This window comes from Plecotus auritus (genome assembly GCF_963455305.1).
Source record: "Plecotus auritus genome assembly, chromosome: 5".
In the NCBI taxonomy this organism is placed as follows: Eukaryota; Metazoa; Chordata; class Mammalia; order Chiroptera; family Vespertilionidae; genus Plecotus; species Plecotus auritus.
In genome coordinates, this window is record NC_137776.1 from 122,631,532 (window position 1) to 122,654,493 (window position 22,962).

Sequence of the window (22,962 nt, forward strand, 5' to 3'; positions counted from 1 at the left end):
ATGCATCTGTCTATGTTTGAATTAAACCCTGTGGCACAGGATCTGACCCATAGTAAGTGAACCATAACTATTTATTAGCTTATTCATTTTTTATTAATCAATTTTACTACAAATGTGATTATTTCCTTTCTAGTAATTGGTGGCCCTATCCAAAACTAAGAACAGGTAATCAATAGATGAAAGCATTGCCTTTAAATACCTTAACTCTTACCTTTTTTATATCTACAATATGAAGAGGTTTAAAAACATGGTGTTCTCCCAATGAAGTACATTTAGAGGCCAAAAATAGAACAGTACATTGAGAGACAGATAAGCACTAAAGTTGTCTTTTCTGTTCCTCCTAAAAACTCAGTTTTGTTTTTCAGATGCTTCTCATATACAGAAAACAGTATTAGGAAAAGGAAGAATTTGAGTTTTAAAAATATGATTTCTAAGGCACTCTTTCTCCTCCCTCCCTCCCTCCCTCCCCTCCTTCCTTCTTTCTTTCCTTAACTCTCCTCCCTTTTTCTCTCCCCTCCCTCCCATTCTATTTGCAATCACTTTTAGATTATCTTTCAAGTTCAGATTTAACAGAAATGCATCGGCCTGCCTTAGGGACCCAGCATCTTAATCAGCAACATTTTTGTATGTTTCCTCATTTTGGTTCTGCCACAATACAACAAAAGAGGGACATGATTCCCTCATTATACAGTAAAAGAGACTGAGGTCCTAGAGCAGTTATATGACAGTGCCTGAAGCCACATTGGTGGTAAACCAGAAAGCCAGGGTGATCACACCTGGGTTTTCCCCACTCTAAATTCAAGGCTGTTTTCATAGAGTATTAGTTTCATACTCTAGACTAAAATGGAATTTTTTATTTTGCACATTAAACAGCACCTTTCTTCATTAAGATTTCTACAAGCTGAACAAATTGATCTGCAAGTTATTTATAGACATCATTTGACCCATCACTGAAAACCGTCTTTACAGAGCTTTTTAAAAATGCACAAAAATATTGCATGGCAGTTTAATGAAATAGAAAAAAGGAGAAAGAATGATTGGAAACTACTGAGTGGTTGTGCATAGATGAAGACATACGTGGGGGCATAGAGACGACTCCCCACTGCACTGCCGGGGCTCACATTTAAGTTGCTCGGGCTTTTTTCATCATTTTTCAGGTCCTCTCAAGGCCAGGGCTCCTGACTCGAGCATTTGTCACTCAAATTACAGGGCTCCAAAACAGTCCTGGAACTGGGGTGTTCAGCAAGACAGCTGAAAGTAGCAACTGGTGGGGACCTGAGTCAGACTCAAAGAAGAGAGCAACAGTCAAAGCCAGAGAATACGGTAAGTCTTCAAGTCACGTGAAAAGGCCAAGGGAACCCCAAACAGGAAGTGAGCCAGGCGATAAAAACCCTTGGAAGCTCCAAGGTAAGTTGAGAAACATGGCCTGGGCCACGTTGGACCAATTGTTTCAGAATGAAGAATGTGTGACCAAGGTGAGGAAGTCAGAAGCCATTGCCTGATATGGCTACCCTAATGGATTTCACCTTCCACATGAATCCCTACAGTTTCATAATGGCTTATAAAATCTAAGTAAAATCTATGTACAGATGGGAAGTACCATCCCATTTTACTCATCCCACACTCAAAGCACAGTGAGCTGGTTAAACCACCCAGACTACCATGACAGAGTCCATGTGGAACTAGGGTAGAACTCAACTCTGCAATGCTGTCATCTTGTTGTCTTCAGGGATGGATTTTTTACAGGTTTCTTATTACCTGCTCCCCTAACCATTTGGCTTCCCTAATGGGAGGACCCGTGTTCAACAAATCAGCACCCTGGAGCCCAAAGGTCTATTGTCACCTCCACCTGTCAGATCGACCCAGGGTTTCATCTTCCTTGGTTTTTTAGTGCTGATGTGCTCAGTAACAGTATGGGTCTGTAAAGTGCTGCTTCCCCCGGCTACTTGTACTCACTGTATGAGGAAATGTGGACCATCTCTCCCTGATCATCACAGAAACTGGTTTTGATCATCTTGGCCAAAAGGCATCATCAGGACTTCCCGAATGGAGGTTTGCTCGAAGGATGTCACCCTGGTTCCAGAGGGAGACCCCACTGGGGAGGGGTTCCTCTTCCCTTTTTTTTTAAATACATTTTATTGATATTTTACAGAGAGGAAGGGAGAAGGATAGAGAGCCAGAAACATCGATCAGCTGCCTCCTGCACACCTCCCACTGGGGATGTGCCCGCAACCAAAGTACATGCCCTTGACCGGAATCGAACCCGGGACCCTTCAGTCCGCAGGCCGAGGCTCTATCCACTGAGCCAAACCAGTTTTGGCAGTTCCTCTTCCCTTTGATGCAGCATCCTGATTTCCATGGGGCAGATCTCCGTTTCTTTTAGTACAAACCACCCAGTTGATTCAGTCTCTCTCCTCGGCTTTGGAAACTTGAGTAAATGACACAGAAACTGAAGGAAAAATCCTTGAATCTGATTTGGCCCCACAGGGTGACTGCCCATCAGTTTCTGCTTCCCGGAACCCCAAAAGAACCAATGCCTATTGTTTCTAAACATGAGTCTTGATTTTCTCTTAATCCAGTGAGTTCCTCCATTTCTTTCCAATGAATTTCCATCTTCACATTAGCCAGAAAGTTTCTTTTCTTTGTAACCAAAGAATCCTAAGGACTACCCTCCAAGGGGAGATGGTGAGTAGCCAGGAAGCAGGAGAGAACACATAGGTGTGAGGAGCCCATATTGCCCTGGTGTCTTGGGCATCAGATCGTAAACAGCTTTCTTAAGTCTGCTCCCTGCAAATGTCCCTAAATGTTCCCATGTAACCTCAGGACAGCTTCCCTGTCTGTATAAATTCCAGTTCTGTTTGCTCTCAGCTACATTTCCATCACCCTAGGTTGTGGTCCTTGCTACTCAGAGGCTCTAATTGGAAGCCTCCAATTAATAAAAGTGGGAAAATGAACTAAGCATTCTTTAATTAATGAACTTTGGTTGGCCACATCTTTCATGAAAAAATAAAAAGCATTTCTTGCAGATTTAGCAAAACATTCAGAGTACAATTTACAGGCAGGACCCTGGCTGCTGAATGTGTAATGCAGGTAACTTGATCAGAATGGCTGTATGTGACCAGACCAAATGGCCATCACCCTTCCATTTCCAAAAGAACAGTGAGCTCAGCTCCTCTGCACCCTTCAAAATACAGCTCAACATTCATGCCATCTTCCTGGAACCCTCTCAATTTCAGGAGCCGAGGCAATCACTCCTCGACCTTTGCTCCAGTCACACTCTATGAATGGACACCTGTGTTTCTCACTCTCCAGTTTTGTAATGGTTCATGTCCATCCATCTTTCCCACTAACCTGTAAACTCCTCTCTCTCAGTGTTTTCACCGCAGTGCTTACTATGGTGTCTGGCATACAGTAGACACTCAGTAGTTAATTTATTGTTCTTTAAAGTGATTTACTCTCCTCCCTGTGGCAAATGCACTGCACTAGAATTTTATATCAACCTTACACTAAAAAAGAGGGTGGTGAAGCTAAATATTCATTGTGGGCTCCTTGCTTTACTGCCACCTTAGCTCATCTACATTTTTTTTTTTTTAGAAACAGCTGTTTTCGGTTTGGTTCAGGTTTGTTTTTTAATCCATCTCACTCCAAGACAGTACAGCCAATCAATACAGATATAAAGTAGTAAGAATGGAAAATGGATGTAAGCCATTACTTTTTTGGGGGTTTCCCTTTTGTCCCTATTTTCAAAAACCTTTCGTATCTTCCACCACTTGCTTAGAATAAGTACAAATTCGTTTAAACAGTTACATATTTTAAGATCAACTAAATGAATCTCTTTGATCCCATTTAACGATGCCAGGCTCATTCTTACAGTGCGTTTGTGTGTACGTCTGCTGTGTGTGTCCTGCTCCCTGCGCTGCGGCTGTGCCACACCAGGTAATATGCCGGTGTGACATGGAAGTAGGCCTGTCCACAGGGGAAGCTGTTCCACTTGTGGGATGTGGTATTAAAATGTATTTCCCTTTGGCATTTTAGTTAAAACTTATAGGAAGGATAACAGCTATAAAGAGAGGTTTGCTATTAGAGGAAACTGGTATCTTTCTTCCTTCTAGTCTTCATTCCCAATTTAATTTAATCCATTCTGTCGCATTTGGGTTTACAGAATGGCCCAGGTGTTTGCACTGGGCTACCTAAATTTTTTGTGCAGCTGTCTGCTACCAGTACGGAGAAGAACGCTGAATGACACTTCATGAGTGCTGCTTTAGACACTGAGAAGCTTACTCTGGGCCCAGCAAACATTTCAGGATAAATATTTATCACTGCAAGTCAGCATTGTTAAAATTAGAATCTCACCTCACATAAAGCACATCCATGATGCAGGATAATGAGCTTTAGAGGCCCTTTCTAAGGTCCCAATTCCAATTAGTGTGTGCCAGAGAGAACTGCATGAGAAATGTCAACAGTACAATAAAGCTGGTGGATTGGGCAAGAGAAATGGTGATAAATCACCCTAGCAGAACCCATCAATCAGGGCCTATTTCTGTTGCATGAAGAAGTTGTTTTGGCAAACTAATATTTGTCATTCCCTCTGAAATATTCTGCAAGCATAATGTACTATTTCCCAGTAGAAGGTTGACTGAATGAGTCTCTGGAGAATACAACTAAGTGATCTCCCCACTCAATAATCTGTAGATCACCAATATGTTTTTGTGATGTTTGTGCTAACTGAGAACAAAGATATTAGCCAAACGTGCTATTGTTATATTAGGGGGCTCAATTATTGCCCACCCCCTTTTTTTAATGGTTGTGCTACATAGAGAGTGTCTTGCCTCCAAAACTTTTATTAGCTAAGCAATATGAACCAGGGACAAATGAAAAATGGAGACACCAAAATCCCAGTGAGACCCAGTTTCTCCTCTGGACCACGGATGGTTTTCTGCACTATGTCCCAGACTCCACCTGGATCAAACAATAATAATTGCTGCCCTCTTGAGATTACCTTCTAGAGGAGGAGCTCAGAAAGTAAACAATATAAAATGAGTAAATTAGATAGTATGCTAGCAGATGAGAGGGCTATAGATGCACAGTATCTCAGCACAGAACAGGTACTGAGATCCATTGGCTATCTGGGGTAAAAAGCATTCTAGAGAGGAAGATCCGGATCAAGACCCTGAAGTGTAGTGGGAGAAACATGAGGAAGGACAGATGAGATCAGAGAGGAAAGGTGGGGGATGGATGACCATTATAGATCTGGAGGGTCTCACATTTGCAGGAACCTGTGGTAATAAGAATGACACCATTTATTATTACACTAGTGGCCTGGTGCACAAAATTTGTGCATGGGGGGGTGCCCCTCAGCCCGGCCTGCACCCTCTCCAATCTGGGACCCCTTGGACATCCCTCTCGCAATCTGGGACTGCTGGCTCCTAACCGCTCACCTGCCTGCACCCCTAACCACTCTGCCTGCTGTCCTGCTCACCCCTAACTGCCCCCCCCCACCAGCCTGATCGCCCCCAACTGCCGTCCCATCCTGGCCTGATCACCCACAACTGCCCTCCCCTCTTGGCCCCTAACCACCTCTACCTCAGTCCCGCCACCATGGCTTTGTCCAGAAGAACATCCGGAAGGTCTCCTGGAAGGTCTCCCAGTCTAATTAGCATATTACCCTTTTATTAGTATAGATAGAGGCCTGGTGCACAGGTTGGGGCCGGCTGGTTTTCCCTGAAGGGTGTCCCGGATCAGGGTGGGGGTTCCCTTGGGGGGTGGGGTGGCCTGGGCGAGGGGCCTGTGGTGCTTTGCAGGCCGGCCATGCCCCCATTGGGGTGGGGCTGATGGCTGTTTGCAGGCTGGCCACGCCCCCCAGCAGGGACCCTCACCCCATGGGGGCATGGCCAACCTGGGTGAGGGACTGAGGGCCGATTGCAGGCCCCTCCTTTGGCAGCAGGCCCGGGCAACCCAAGCCTCCTGTGCACTCAGGCCGGCTTCGTGGCCACTGCCCACAGGCCCCTCCTTCAGCAGCCGGCCCAGGCGGCCATGAAGCTTGGTTTTCTCCATCGCCGGGGGCAACCCAAGCCTCCTGCCCACTCCAGCAAGCTCCGTGGCCGCTGCCATCTTTGTCCTGCTAATTTGCATACTCCCTCCTGATTGGCTGTGGGCATCATGGAGTGATGGTCAATTGCCATATTTCTCTCTTATTAGTATAGATGCCATGTCACCAATGGGCTAGGCACCTTGCAAACATATCTCAGGCTTCCTATGAGGAAGGTATTTTTATTTCTATTTTATAGATAAGGCTATTATGGAAGTTCAAAAATACTTGGTCCAAGAGGTAAACTTGGGGATGGGGAGAAGGAAACAGGTGAAGCAATGATCTGGGAGATGGAATCGCCAGAATTCGGTGCCTCTTCAGACCTGGGCAGTGAGCATGAGGCTCTCAGCATGACTCCAGGCCTCTGCTGGATGCTGGAATAATCAACCAAGAAAGGAAATATGGGGGAAAGAATGGGTCTGGGTGGAGGAGTAGAAAGGATAAATCACAATGCATTTCAGTATTCAGTTTGAATACTTTTGAGACACTTGGGGAAAATACAGAGGGTAGTAAACAGATTGGATAAGGAATGGCTTTTGCAAGATCTCTGTCCTTATTTTTGTTCTTAGCAGTTTCTTCCTTTCATTATGATTCTTAAGATTTTAGTTTCTTGCCCTAGCTGGTTTGGCTCAATGGATAGAGTGTCAGCCTGTAGATCAAAGGGTCAAGGGCACATTCCCGGGTTGCGGGCTTGATCCCCAGTAGGGGGCGAGCAGGAGGCAGCCAATCAATGATTCTCTTTCATCATTGATGTTTCCATCTCTCTCTCCCTCTCCCTTCCTCTCTGAAATCAATAAAAATACATTTTTTAAAAAAGATTTTAGTTACTCTTTTTATATGATAACTAATTTAGGTTGTTTTTAAATAGCAGGGAAATTGAGTTACTTCTCACTAGTAAAGGCATCTAGATTTATTAGTATCTCAGCTGAAAGAACAGATCCCAATTCTACAAGTGTAAAAGCACCTGATCTTTATTAATTTGTATGAAGTGTTTTATTTTATATATTCTAAGAAAAGAATGAAGTTATTGTTTGAGTAGCTCTGAGAATGTGCACATAAATAGCACCTGTCGTGGTGGACAGACACACTGTACTCCCTGATAGATAAAGTGTCCTGGACAAAGAACAGAGCCCCACTTAGGAGCCGTTCACTCTCTGAAACCATGAAAGGGCCCACATGATGTAACCTCGGGGGAAAGGACGAGATGTCCTGCATTGAACAAAACTGAATGGTTTCCTTTGCCCTTTAGAAGGGAAAAAAATCTGTTAGGGAAGAGAAAGTGCTTATTTTATTACTGGTACATGCTGTTCCCATGAATTGCTGGAAATAAATATATACTCTCTACACTGCTGGGCTTTAATTCATTTACATTCCCTTTTTAATCAAAAATTTTAAATCTCTGCACTAAAAATGATGTATCCTGTATAGTTGCATGAACGCAGCTAAAAAACCACTTGTTTTGAGACTTGGACCTACACTGGTCCTTAACCGCTATAGACTGCAGTTTCCTCACATTTTTTTTTTTTAACATTTAATTGAGGAAACAAAACAAGGTTCCCTCTACCTGATTTGGAAATAATGGGACTTCATAAGATGTACCATTAAAGGGTTCTGGGGAGAAAGCATTCTAGTAATTATAAAATATTTTATAAAAACTAACCATTTATCATTTGCTTACCATTGTTTGCATATAAGTCATATCATTATCCTCACATTTTACAGATGAGGAAACAAGCCTGTGAGGTTAAATGGTCTGCCCAGCATCTCAAAGCTGGTGTGTTTCCGTATCAGGCTCATGCCTATTTTTGCCTGAGGACCTTAGAGAACTCTGCAACCAGTTCATTGCAATTTGAGTCTGTCAAGGCTACATAACTCACAGCAGACTTTTTCCTTCTTCTCACAATGACACCAACACCACCCAGGCCAGAAACCTGGCTTCACAGATGACAGCCCCTTGTGCTAATCCCAAATCCAGTGGGTTGGAAGTCATTGATTTCTTCTCACCCCCACAGCCTCCACATGAGTCCGAGCCACCTCACTTTCTCCTGGACCAGTGGTCGGCAAACTCATTAGTCAACAGAGCGGCAAACCGCGGCTCGCAAGCCGCATGTGGCTCGCGAGCCGCAGTTTGCCAACCACTGTCCTGGACAATAGCAGCACTTCTAAACAAAATCCCTACATCTGTTCTTGTGCCTCTCCAATCCCCTTTACCCACGTTTTGATAGATTATGTCATTCCCCTGCCAATGCCTCGCCCTGGCTTTCCTCAAGCACAGGCAGGTCAGATACCAGCAAGAGGGAAAGCCTGCAGTGTCAAAAGCCACACACCAGGCAGCCTCCATGTTCTGGGAGGAGGATGGTGTATCTTTAAATCGGAGAACTTGGTGTTTGAGTCCCAGGTGTGTTGGTTTTCTAGGGCTGCCATAACAGTACCACAACTGGGTGGCCTAAAACCGCAGAATTTATTCTCTCACATTCTGGAGCCTAGAGGTCTGAAATCAAGGTGTCAGCAGGATCATGATCCCTCCATAGGCTCTGGGGAAGAATCCTTCCTTGCCTCTTCCTACCTTCTGATGGATGTCAGCAGCCCTTGGATTCCTTGGCTTACAGCTGCATCACTCCAACCCCTGCCTTTGTCTCCATCTGGCCTTCTTCTGTGTGTGTGTCCTCTGCATCACAATCTCTCTCTATCATTATTAGAACATCAGTCTCTGGATTTAGGGCCCACCCTAATCCAGAATGACCTCATCATCACCTAATGACATCTGCAAAGTCTCTATTCCAAATAAGGTTATGTTCACAGGTACCAGGGATTAGGACTTCAGTGTATCTTTTTTGGGGACACAATTCAGCCCACCATAGCAGGTTTGCCCTGTGACTTTGCACTTCTTTGAACTTTGGATTTCTCACTTATACAACAGGAATACCAATATCTAATTTGGGGGGTTAGTGCGAACAATCATTGAGACAACACATGTAAAATACTTATCACAGTACCTGTCTCATAGAGACCACTCAGTAAGTGGCAGCTATATTTATTCCAGACTTCTTCCTTTAAAAGTTACCTGTAAGCTAATCTCTAAGGGTGCCAAGGAAACATGCCATTTAAAGAACCCCCACATCAGATCCGTTGTAAGACAAAGCAAATAAGTGTCCCTAATTTATGTTTTTATTCTGACCTCTGTATGTTAAATCTCCTTATGCTAGGAAACTTGGGCTTTCATACAATACAAATTGCAAACTCAAAAGGTTGGTTTACCTGGGGATGCTGAGCTTGCAGAGAAACCAAATGAGGAAACCCATCCAACCTCCCTACCAGGTCACAAGCCTTCAAGGGGAGGGGCCACAGTGCTCAGGATGGCAGATGCTTCTAAGAGCAGCCCTGACAGTCTGTTGCTTTTATCTGTCCAGCTGCTAATTAGGAGAGACAATAGATTGGAGGGGAAATCTGTCCCTGTTTGCAAATCCAGATCCACACTCCAGCGCTCTGCCCACTGCCAGGTGTGTTGCCAGCAGCTTTAGTGTCTTGAGGCTGGTCTCAGCAGCCCTGGGATTCCCTGTGACAGCACCGACCAGCCTGCCAGACATGTACTAGTATGTGCAACTGGGTGAAGTCTAGGCAGACTCCAGGACAGAGGGCGGCAGAAATGCTTAATAAGAGAGAAGACAAGAGTTTCAATGGAAAAGCAGGAGGGGCATAGGAAAGCTGTGTTTTGCACTCAAAAGCTGGAGTTGACCCCTGCCCTCTGACAGCCTGGCTGCCTGTGCAATGTAGACCCAAAGCCTTCCCTGCTGTTCTGAGCCAGCCCTGTGTCCCTGGGAGTCTATTCTGTTGCTGGGTCAGGATGCATCTCCTGTTACTACCCTTTATGTTTGACAAGGTAGGGAGGAGGCAGATTATCCTGGTGGGGGAATGGAGAGAGAAGAGATGCCTGGCTGTGTGTTGTGCTTTCCTCCACCATCTGTAAAAAGAGCACAGCTGAGCTAGGCTTTATGTGAAGCCATCAGAAGGCTATTACTCTAGAACTTTGTTGTGAGTGCAGCACCAGCACAAATATCAGCTTTGGGGACAGATCTGGACTCACATCTCTCCTCAAGCCCTCCCTAGCTGTGTGGCCTTGAACAAGTCTCTTGACCTCTTTGAGCCTCTGTTAATTTCTCTGTGAAATGAAGGTAATGATATTTCCCTTACAGGGTTGTCATGAGGGTTTAATGCGATGGCATAAGGAAGTAAAAAGTGCTCAGTGAATGTTTGATTCCATCTTTCCCATTCCCCTTTCCCTTCCCAGGGTATGGGCCAATATATGGAACACTTAGCTATTGACCTGCTTTGCAGGTGATAAATTCCGAGTATATCTTAAGTCAGAAGCCTGTTTTCTTTCAAAATTATAAAGATAAATTGACATTTTATTTAACACAATAGGGGCCCAGTGCACGAATTCATGCACCTTGAAAGGAACTGTGGGCTGAGAGGCTGCAGTAGGCACAGGGGTGGGTCTCGGCCCATCCTCTGCGCCCTCGCCCAGCCCCTCCCACTGCAACCCCCAGTCCCCTGTCTGCCGGCAGCCCCACTCCTACCGCCACCGCTCCCACACGCTGACAGTGTGGAGTGATTGGGGCCGGCACTGGCAGTGGTGTGAGCAGTGGCTCCAGCACTGGCAGTGGGTGTGAGTGGTGGGTGGGACCATGGCACACGGGAGCAAAAAATTTTCAGTAACCATCAGAGGCTCACCCTGATGACAGCGACCGATGCCCCACCTTGGTCTGGTGCCCCTGCTCACCTGCTCCACCATCCCACCACAGCCATTGCCCGCCATGTTCCACACACACACCCTGGTGGTCAGCACACGTCATAGCAACCAGTTGTTTGGTTCTGGTTATTCTGATATTCAGTCTATTTGCATATTAGCCTTTTATTATATAGGACTAGAGGCCCGGTGCACGAAATTCGTGCACGGAAGGGGTGTTGTCCCTCATCCCAGCCTGCACCCTCTCCAATCTGGGATCCCTCTCACAATCCAGGACTGCTGGTTCCCAATTGCTCCCCTGCCTGCCTTCCTGATTGCCCCTAACCGCTTCTGCCTGCCAGCCTGATCACACCCTAACCACTCCCCTGCCAGCCTGATTGATGCCTAACTGCTCCCCTGCCAGCCTAACTGCCCTCCCCTGCTGGCCTGGTCACCCCTAACTGCCCTCCCCTCCTGGCCTGATCGCCCACAACTGCCCTCCCTTGTAGACCTGGTCCCTCCCAACTGCCCTCCCCTGCTGGCCTGATTGCCCACAACTGCCCTCCCTTGCAGGCCTGGTCCCTCCCAACTGCTCTCCTCTGCTGGCCATCTTGTGTCCACATGGGGCAGCCATCTTGTGTGTTGGAGTGACAGTCAATTTGCATATTACTCTTTTATTAGGATAGAGGCCTGGTGCATGGGAGGGGGCTGGCTGGTTTGCCCTGAAGAGTGTCCCGGATCAGGGTGGGGGTTCCCTTGGGGCATGGGGCAGCCTGGGCGAGGGGCCTGTGGTGGTTTGCAGACCGGCCACGCCCCCCGGTGACCCAAGTGGAGGTCCTGGTATCTGGGATTTATTTATCTTCTATAACTGAAACTTTGTAGCCTTAAGCGGAAGCCAAGGCAGGCCAGGGCTGCGGGAGCTTGGCTTCCTCCATCGCCGGGGGCAACCCAAGCCTCCGGCTGGCTCCAGCTCCATGGCTGCCGCCTTTTTTGTTGGGATTTATTTATCTTCTATAATTGAAACTTTGTAGCCTTGAGCGGAGGCCAGGGCAGGCCAGGGCTGCGGGATCTTGGCTTCCTCCATCGCCGGGGCAACCCAAGCCTCCTGCTCTCTCCAGCTCTGTGGCTGCCGCCATATTTGTTGGGTTAATTTGCATACTTGCTCCTGATTGGCTGGTGGGCATGGCTTGTGGGCATAGTGGGTACGGTCAATTTGCATGTTTCTCTTTTCTTAGATAGGATATTATATACTGTTCCTGCATTGATTTTCTAGGTCTGGGTAAAACCAGTAAGACATGTAATACACACACACACATACATACACACACACACACACACACACACACACACACACACACAAAATAATTCATAGGGCAGTGACTGAGACCAATGAGCAAATTAATTGTGAGAGTGCACCATAAATCCTGATAAAAGGTGTTCAGAAAGTAGGCATTCAATTTAATTGAGAAGTGGCAGGGGACGGGTGCTTTTTGAGAACAGGTGTTACTTTTTAAAGGAGAAGTGGAAGGAACATTCCGGCAGAAGTAAGCATGTATCAGGATGAGATGTGGAGTGGAATTCCAGGCTTAGGGACTGCCGGTAGCTCAGTGTGCTCTGTGGGAGAATCAGAGTATAGCCATTGGTCTTTTCCCAGTGCTTGTGATTAGCTGAGGGGCTTATGGAGGAGAGGTTACTAACACCAATTCTAGTGACCATTCAAACCGAACAGAACAGACATGAGTGTGTGACTCAAGGAGAGAGAACTTCAACAACAAGTCTTTGATTCCTACCTCAAGCCAGTCCCTAAGCTTTTCCTCAAGAATCATACAGCCTAGTGCTGCCCTGAGCCCTGGAAATGTGACTAGTCCAAGTGAAATGTGCTGCTGTAAGTATAAAATATACTCTAGTTTTTGAAGCCTTGATACCAAAAAATGTCAATTGCTCGTATCTCATTACTAATTTTATATCAATTATATGTTCATATAATACTAATGTGGATTTATTGGGTTAGGTAAAATATATGTTTAAAACTTATTTTATCTGTTTCTTGTTACTTTGTTTTTCTAATTATATTTTATTTATATTCCTTCTGATAAAAATTATATATATTGAATACATACAACTTGATGATTTGATATATGTATGCATCGTGAAATGATTGCTACAATCAGCTAATAAACATATCTCATAGTTAACCTTTTTCTGGTGTGATGAGTGCACCTGAAATTTACTCTCTTGGCATATTTCTAGTGTTTGATATAGGATTAAGTAAGTCATCATGCCTGTTCTTGTTATTTTTTTAATGTGGCGACTAGAAAATTTGCAATTTCTTGTGTGGCTCACATTATATTTCTATTGGTCTTGAGATTAGAAGGTCTTGGTGTGTGGCGGCAGAAAGGACATGGAGCTATAACCCTGCTGTGGGGAATGAGCAGGGCTCAGGTGCACATAAGGAAAGAGAAGCATTTTCAGGAGAACGATGAGTGTGCAGGCACCAAGGTGCAATGCGCAAGGTGTATTTAGGGAATAATGAATAGACTGTCTGGATAGAGCAGGTGAAAGACAATGGTATTTTAATAAAATGACATGTTGTCTAACTCAGATGTGTTGGTAGGCTTCATATGGATAATAAGCAGGAAGAAGTGTCCATCACTGTCAGTAATAATGGAAAATTACAAAAAGAGGTTCTGTGATTTTCCATTTTGGATGGTTTTGTAGTCCAGGATTGCCCTAGAGAACATTAAAATGCTATCTCATGATTAAAATGTTGAAAAAAATGAAAAAGTTGATTATTCTTGTCATGCCTTTTATTTGAACTTTCTCAGCCTAATGACTTCTTAGAGCTATAAATAGAAATGTGTTTAAGGAAGATATGGGTGAAGGCACAGGTGACAGATCCCTACATGAGGCTCTTAGGATAATTAAGAAATGCTCTAATCTTTCCTGATGGTGTCCTGTGAGACAACTAGATAGGGGCCTCTGTGACAAGAAATATTCAGCTGAATTGATCCAATGTGGTATTTTTTTATTCTTGTGTTTAAACTACTTAGAAAAACTATATCCCTGGACAGGATGATTTAACAATTGCTGACTTTTCCTTAATCATCCGAAGGATGATAAAACAAGATCCTGCCTTGATACTGTGTTGAGTACTTTATCTGTAGTTTATACAGAAATCTCTATGGTATTTAGGGATCCATACACTACAAGAGGCAATGTGGTAGGACTGGTCATTAGGGGGAATGTCAGTTGAATAATAAATACATGGATATGAAAGTATATGTCATGGATTTGTTGTATTAAATGAGGAGAAATTACAAGAGAGGTTGTTTAAACCAAAGTGCTCATAATGGCAAGATTTTTACCCTGTCTCTCTTGCCTAGCAAACCCATACAATCACGTAGATGGAGTTTCTCATGGCAGAGGAAGGCAATTAATCCCATATGGAAAGTTCTGCCAAAATGTTCTTGAGCAGGATCATTAGCTGATGGGCTCTCATGTACTAGCCACATCCCAGGGAGCCAAAATTACTGCATGTCTCTGCTTAGACCTGAGTCCCACACCTCAGGGACTCAGGGGTCGCCATTTCTGAGTATGTTCCCCTTTAGGGAAATACAAAACCTCTCTAAGCCTTAACTCCCTTACCTATAAAATGGGGTAATAACAAAACCTGTCTCACAAGAGTGTCATGAGGACTACATGAGCCCTCTGTGTAAAGTACCCAGTGCCCAGGGCTTGTTATCGTGATGGTGGTGTTGGCTGTGCAGGGGGTTCTAGTATAAGCTTTCCTTGTGTAAGAGGAATCAGGAAGGGTTTTTTTCAGGTGAAGTTCTTTGAACCCAAGGTTTCCAAATATTCCAGTTCCTAACACAGTGGTTTCCCTGCTGCTCCATCGTAAAGCATGACTCATTCTGAACGAGAATGCCTTTCGCCTTTCTTTCCACCTCTTAGCAACTCCCTCACCCGTGCTTCTCAGGAAGACTTGGAGCCGCTTCCCCTTTCTTGCTTCCACTCCTGGCTGGAGAGATTTTTTAGGACTCTTCTCACTTCTGGGTGGAGAACATTTTAAATTATTTCAAGGGAGAATTGATGTGTTTTCATTGGTGCCCCAAAGCAAAATTCGCTTGCATTGATCATCAAGAGAAGGATCAATGCAAGCATGAGGATAAATATAAACACACCGAGATGTAAGGGTTAAGTCATCACTAAGAACATTCTCCTCCCACCCCCACCCCCCAGTGTACCTGCTTATATGAATGAGTCATTTCTACTAAAAATAGAGACATCCTTAAGAAATGGCAGAGCAGTAATTACTCAGACAGCAGCTTCCTCCACCTGCTTCCCTGGGGCTGGAACTAGGATGCATGAAGACAGAGGCTCTGAGATGGTTCGGAGGGTAGAACAATCGGAAAGATCTTCTGTGACAAAGGAAAACTTTCAGATCTATATGTTTCATCTGTTTGATTTTTATTTCTTTTTTATCTGGAAGAATTGCAGCTTGCAGAGTAGCCAGCCTATTTGCATTTAAAAGGGACTTGGTCCCCTCACAAGTCCCTGCCTGTTCACCTTAACAATGGAGATAGTGTCCTGTAGCTTTAGGCTTTGATAGTAATGAAGGCCAGGACCTGAGCCTCTGCCTGGCTGTCCTCTGATGGTGTTCATGAGAAGTAATGAGCATATTTGAAAATCCTGAACCCCTATGGACACTGGCTTCCACTTGTCCCATCCTAGGTATATTTGTGCCTCTTCAGGAAATCAGTTTACTCTTCATCATAACTCAGCCACTTAACACAGACCCAGCTAGTCTAATAGCAAAAAATCAGCCAAGCCATCAACACTGAAAGCAGTCTGCAATACTGTGTTCAGACCAAATGGGCATAAAGGGAGATAATATAGGCATTGTATTTTACCTTAGGAAAGTCAGCGTCCCAGCAGAAGACATGTTTTACACCCAAAATAAGTAATTGAGAATTTAATGAAGTGTCTGTTTCCAAAGTATGAGGTAGGTATCATGGTTTCCTAGGGATGCCAGAACATAGTACCACAAACTGAATGGCTTAAAGCCTTAAAACAACAGAAACCTATTGTCCTATAGTTTTGGAGCCTGAAAGTCTGAAATCAAGGTGTCAGCAGGCTATGTTCCCTATGAAACCTAAGGAATTCTTCCTTGCCTCTTCCTAGCTTCTGGTGGTGGCTAGCAATCTCTGGTGTCCTTTTGCTTGCAGCTGTATAAATCTAATCTCTGCCTTCATTCTCCCTGCCTCTCTGTCTTAACATGACCTCCTTCTTATAAGAACACCAGTCATATTAGATTAGGGACCACCCTACTCCTTAACTAATGACACTCGCAATAACCCTGCTTCCAAATAAAATCACATTCAGAGGTCCTGGGGGTTAGAATTGCAACATATCTTTTGGGGAGGAACACAATTAAGATTCAAGGAAACAGTAAGATTCAAAAAAGCACCTGGGTCCATCTCTTGCCTTAAGGTACAAGGGACAGAGGGTCCCTGGAACTCTCTGATACCCGTGGCTGTAGAAAAGGACTACCTGAGAGGAGTTGTGGCCTTAGGGAGAGAATTGCAGCCACTGGCAGTGGACAGCCAGACAGGGAGGGAGCAGGGGAAATAAACATTCTGACCTCTGTCTGTCTCATCTCAACCTCTGATCTCCTGGATCTGCTGTTGGTACCTCACGTTGATTGGGTCCAACAGGAAGCCCAAAGGCAGAAGCCCATTGATGCATTCCCTAAAGGTTGGCCTCCTAGAGCATGGAGCTGGGTGAAGAAGGTGAAGACTGGATATTGGAGGGGCAATTAGCATAGCCTGTTAACTTCTCCAAGCCTCAGTTTACCTCTCTGTAAATTAGAGATAATAGTGCCTACCTCACGGGCTTGCTAGCTTGGTGTCCAGTACATAGTAATCACAAATGTTAGCAATTATTTTATTATGAGTTCTGGTTATATTCAAATGACCCAACTTCAATGCAACTACCTTATGAACCTGATAAATATGAGCAGTATAGGAGTCATGTGTATGAATGGACACAGATATTCACACAAGTCTTTTTCCCCACAATGTTCTATTATTTTTGAGTCATAAACCCAGATGAATGTTGTTCAACACCTGGGACCAGTATTGGCCAGAAGGCAGCTTGGACAAAGGTTGGGATAATTTCCATAATGGAGGTATGGTCAATAGAGTGCCTGATGTACAATGTTTGGTAGAGCTATGACTGGTACCTTCAGGAGCTCACAGTCTAGCAAGACACAGGTAACTCTCACTGCAAGTAGAAATCAATGAGGATTTAAGACTGATAAGAAAACTGATAGTTCTACAGTAGGACATCTGAGAGGATTTTGTGGAAGGGTTAATATTTGGGCTTAACCTTGAAAAAAAGTAGCATTTGGGCACCTGGAGACTGGGGACCAGAGGAAGCAACAGACTAAGCAAAGTCAAAGAAATGGGACTGCACAGAACATGAATAGATCTGGTGGCCTACATGGGAGTGTGGATGGAAAGATACAAGACATCAAAGAGGATTATAGGGGATATGGGATTGAAAACAGTAATGATAGTAAAGAATCTAGAATGCCCAGCTGAGTTTCCACCGAGAGTATAGCACTAAATACGTGACAGATATTACGGCTCTCTACGTCATAGCAGTCCTTCTCTCATGTTCTGACTGTCCACTGACTCTCTTCCCTCCTCAGGACAGCCCTATTTAATAGGTAATTGTTTCAAGATCCTTCTGAGATTGACCTGAGACTATATCCTGGAGTGAAGAGAGGCAACTCTTAGAAGCCAGCAGTGGCTCCAACCACTGCGAAGGGAGGAAACCCAGTGCCACCAGCCAACAAACTGTTTGCACACAAAAGACAGGTGCCCAGGAGTGGCAGGAGCACCAGAGAGAGAGTCACCCTGGTAGAAGGTAGCCCCAGAAACAGAGAGGCCCCATAGATCAGTGTTGGGGAGATGCCAATCCCTGAGGAGGTGAGGGAGGGTGGATGATGGGCACCAGGGAAGAGACTCGGCTTCACCTGGTGAGTGACAAGGTCTAGTGGAGTGCACCCAAAGAAGTTGAGGGGAGGGAGCAGGTGAACAAAGAGAAATGGAAGCATTTCAACTCCCATAGTTGCAAAGAAGTGGGAGGAGAAGAGGGTGGGAAGTGCAAAGAGACCCCAGCTACACATCGGATTTGAAGAGGCAAAGGAGGTGAAAAGAAAATGCAGTGATAAGGAGGAACACAGGAGCTTTGTGACTCTGCTATGAGGGCTCTGAAGGTGGGAAGAAAATATGGGAATCTTCCAAACAGAAAAAGTGAGAATCTGGGAAAAGACTGAAGGTGTATCAATACATGAGGATGGAAGATAGGAAAAGTATTTTAGAGAGGGTATTTGGAATCAAGTGGTAAGAAGAGAGTTGAATGAAAAAAAGAGACTTGAGATAGAAAGTGAGGCCCCACAATATAGATTTTTAGACTGACCAAAAACAAGAGAAGATCATCCTAGTGATCTGAAGGCCAAAATAAATAGGATAGGTCGTGGTAGGTGCAAATAGGGGATAAAATTAGACCAGTGTAAAATCAACAGAACTAACTACACAGAGCAATTTAGACTTCCCAGGTATAAGTTTTTACTTTTTCTATTTTCCTTTTTTATATTGGTTGTAGTCTTGGTAACCACAAAGACTCTGTATTCTGTTCATTGTGGTATCTTACAGAGCAATTTGACTTAAATGGAAGCTCTCTCTATGGAAATGATCCATTCCCCAGTTTCAGAGAGAAATACAATCCTGTTCACAGCATTGAAGCTGACAATCTGAGGCCTTGCACAAACAGTTCTGAAAGAGCCCACTTTTCATAATTACAGACCCAGCTTCCGAAATCCAGTGGGAGAAAGTGATTCAGGCTCTGCAGGTGCAGATAGAACTTGTGGCCACCGTGATCTTTTTTCATAATCAACTATAGCTCCTTCAGATTCACTGTTAAACATGTGGATTTCAAGCCACTGTGTCCCCTTCCCATGTCCACAGAAGACATCACTGGACAGTCTCAGTGAGCCCAGCCTCTCCCAATGAGCCCAGCCAGGTGTGAAGGAGCTCAAATTGTTCTCAGCACAAGCACTCCAGGTCAACTCCACCTACCAACTGTAATCGCCAGAGGAGTTGAGACCCACTTGCCAACAGCCTTTGGAGAGTCTTTACTGTGCTTCTTAGAAGAAGTTTGTATGACTGGAATTAGTATCACTGGGAAACTCTGTAAGTCTGTAGTGAACAAAATCCTTCACTAATTGATGCAGTAACTTGAGGCCGTGTTACAGATGTGTGACGCTCTCGGCTTCATCCAGCCACATCACTGAACAAGAGTTATGAACAATTGTGTTTTCCAGATAACTGAAACCTGTTCACTTCAAGTGCCATTTCTGATGGAAATCTTTCTAAGGAACACTCATTACACACACCCCGGCTTGGGAAGCAGAGCACATTAGATACCATTTAACCTTTCCATTTTTTGAATGTATTTTAAAATATTTTGTCCACTTCTACAGATGTCTCAGAAGACATCTTCCTCTCTTCCTATTAGCTTTTATATCTGTAGAATGCCCCCTAGGTCAGCTTCTGGTGGTTGCAATCTTTTGTGGTTCTACATAAATTTTTGGAATATTTTTTCTGTTAAATACAACATTGTTCTTGATAGGAATTGTGTTGAATCTATAAATTGCTTTGGGTAGTATGAGCATTTTAATGATTTAATTCTTCCTATCCATGAACATGGTATATGCTTTCACTTATTTGTATATTTTTAAATTTCTTCACTGCCTTATAATTTTCCAACTACAGGTATTTTACATCCTTGGTTAAATTTGTTCCTAGTATTTTTTGGATTACTGATACTTTACAGAATTCATTTATCTGTCCTAGTAGTTTTTTGGTGGAATCTAAGGGTTCTCTATATACAGTATCATGTCATCTGCAAATAATGACAGTTTTACTTCCTCCTTTCCATGCCTCTGGTTCTATTTTATTCATCGGTGTATTTTTTTCATTAGATTTCTTCTTCATTTATGTTGATTTTTAGATTCAATTGTTGACAGATATGTATTTATTGCCTTTTTATTGTTCATATTTTTTATCTTTTTCTTCTTCTTCCTATTCTAAAAGAATACCCTTCAACATTTCATGTAATACTGGTTTGGTAGTGATGAACTCCTTTAGCTTTTTCTTGTCTATAAAGCTCTTTATCTGACCTTTAATTCTAAATGATAGCATTGCTGGGTACAGTAATCTTAGTTGTAGGTCCTTGCTATTTTTCATCACTTTGAATATTTCTTGCCACTCACTTCTGTCCTGCAAAGTTTCTGTTGAGAAATCAACTGACAGTCATATGGGTACTCCCTGTAGGTAATTAACTGCTTTTCTCTTGCTGCTTTTAAGATTCTCTCTTTGTCTTTAACCCTTGGCATTTTAATTATGATGTGTCTTGATGTGGGCCTCTTTGGGTTCCTCTTGTTTGGGTCTCTCTGCACTGCCTGGACTTTCAAGTCTATGTCTTTCACCAGGTAGGGGAAGTTTTAGCTTTTTCTTGTCTGGGAAACTCTTATTTCTCCTTCAATTTTAAATCATAGCCTTGCTGGGTAAATATTCTTGGTTGTAAGTCCTGCTTTTCATCACTTTGAATATTTCATGCTAATCCCTTCTGGCTTGAAATATTTCTGTTGTAAATCAGCTGACAGTCTTACTGGGACCTCCCTTGTAGGTAACTAAAGGTATTTCTCTTGCTGCTTTTAAAATTATCTTTGTTTTTAACCTTTGCCATTTTAATAGATACATCTTGGTGTGTGCCTCTTCCCTTCATCTTGTTTGGGACTCTCCGTGCTTCCTGAACTTGTGTATCTTTTTCCTTTGCTAAGTTAGAGAAATTTTCAATCATTATTTCAACCAAAGGTGAACTGCCCCATAGTGCTAGTTGCATTTTACTGGTCAGATTTTGATATGGGGCAGAAAAGGTGGAAAGAATGGCATGAACAAAAGCAGAAAAGAGTAGGCCATGACAGGTCATCCTACTCACTGTGCCTTTTGCATAGTAGGGGCTCAGTAAACATTAGTTAAAGACTTCAATGGATGAATGAATCATTGAAACTGGTGTTATAAGTGATAAAGAGGAAAGACTGAAGTCAAAGACACTAGTTTTGAACAGGCACAAGGATTTGAACAAGGGTGATTGTATTAGATCCCTATAACTGCTGTAACAAATTACCATAAATTTTATGACTTAAAACAACACATGTTTATTACATTAAAATTCTGAAGGTCAGAAGTCTAAAATAAAGATGTTGGCAAGGGTGTGTACTTTCTGGAGGCTTTAGAGGAGACTTCATTTCTTTGCTTTTTTAAGTTTCTAGGGGCTGAACTGCATTTCTTAGCTGTGTGCCCCTTTGCCCATCTTCAAAATTCATCACTCTAACTTCTGGTTCTGTAGTCACACCTTTTTTTGTTGTTTTTAAGCTAATTCTATTACCTTCCTCTTATTAAGACCCTTGTGATTACATTGGACCCGACAGATAATCATGATAATCTTCCTGTGTCACGATTTTTAATTTAATTACATTCACAAAATTCCTTTTGCCATAAAAGGTAATAGATTGCGAAGGTTGGAAAGATCGTGAACATCTTGGGGACCATTATTCAACCTACCACGGTAATGTCAAATTCCAACATTTTTTTCTTTCTCCAAACAAAAAGCCAGAAACTAGAGGAAGTACCCTATCATCAAAACAAATAAAAGTGAGAATATAATAATCAATGACCTCTAATCATATGCATATTAAATATAAGGTACTATTAATTAGCTTTAGATTTAGAGATTCAAAAAATCTGGAATTCCTCTCTAGGCACAAGGATAGTTTGAGAGTAATCTTAAGGAACAAAGTACTATTATGCCACAATAGGTTAAGAGGCATTTTTATGTTAACCTATACAGAACATATTAACTTCATGAATTTACTTTGAAAATTAATTTTTTAAAAAAAAGAGTTCTTTGCCACTGAAAAAAAAAAAGGGAAACAAAGTAATGTGGGTATCTCTTGCAATCAAGCAGTTTACTTGAGGAAGGATTCACTGTCATCTGCTCACAAAGGACTGCCCAAATGGGAGAAGGCAACAAAGACTTATAAGGAGAGGAAACCTGATTACTCTTTGAGAGAAATAACTATGGCCAGAGATGAAAACTAAGTTATAAGAATAAGCTGAAGGCTCTGGATTGTTTCATAGGAATTAGGAAAAGGCAGGCACTTCCCAACATCCACTGTCATCAGTTCAGTGATCTCAGTAATTTTTTAGGGCTCATTAGCTTGATGCCTCACTCTTCTCATTTGCAAAATAAAGGTGCTGGTCAGATAAGAAACTCCAGATTTTTTTTTAATCTAATTTACAAAATAGTGATAGTTTACTTACACTCATAAAAAACACACACAACACTCTGGGGTAAGGCTGGAGTAGGGAGAATGAGGGGAGGAAAGGGGAGGGTAAGAGGAAAGGAGAGGGAAGCCTAAGAGAGGAGGGAGGATTTCCCATTGGCAAACTATGTTCCTTAGTGCCTTGATGTCATCTCTTATTCTTCCCTGGAGCACTCATTGGTTTCAGTGGGTAGTGGTGTTAAGATCATGGCTTCTAAGTTAGACTCTACTCACCATATGACCTTGGACAAGTCCACTCGTTTCTCTCTGCTACATATTTTTGTATAAAAAATAGGAATAATAATAGCACCTTTGCCACTGGGTTGTTGCAAGAATTAAACCAGGCAATATATGTAAGGTACTTAAAACAGTACCACTTAGTAAGTACTATTGTAAATATTTGCATTATTATTATTAGATGCTATTATTGCTGACATTGCTACTAGTTGGAGTGTTGTAGCATTACTAAGAAAGTTTATTTCATACCGTATTGTAAAAGCAAATGAGATAATCAAGGCTTCAGATCTTTACTGTACTATTGGTCCAGATCTGAGCTTGATTCTATAAAGGTGCTTATTTTTTAGTTTAAAATTTTTAAAAAACAGCACGTAATTTATCTTTGAGTCATGTAGACATCCTATCAATGCAAGTTAACAACTTAGCTAAGATGTCTCTTCAAATGTAAGCTACAGT

At 43.1% G+C, this 22,962-nt stretch overlaps 1 protein-coding gene across 20 annotated transcripts in view; it reads left to right on the forward strand.

The window, feature by feature from the left end:
- Positions 1-22,962, forward strand: part of SLC24A2 (solute carrier family 24 member 2) — a 235,309-nt gene that overhangs the window by 84,353 nt on the left and 127,994 nt on the right. For 11 of the 20 annotated variants that reach the window (XM_080670157.1, XM_080670171.1, XM_080670173.1 and 8 more), the window contains one exon: positions 1,210-1,323. The exons of the other annotated variants lie outside the window; for them this stretch is intronic. In XM_080670157.1, the coding sequence (XP_080526283.1) occupies positions 1,210-1,323 (114 nt within the window). The remainder of the gene's footprint in view (positions 1-1,209; positions 1,324-22,962) is intronic. 20 annotated transcript variants of the gene reach the window in all.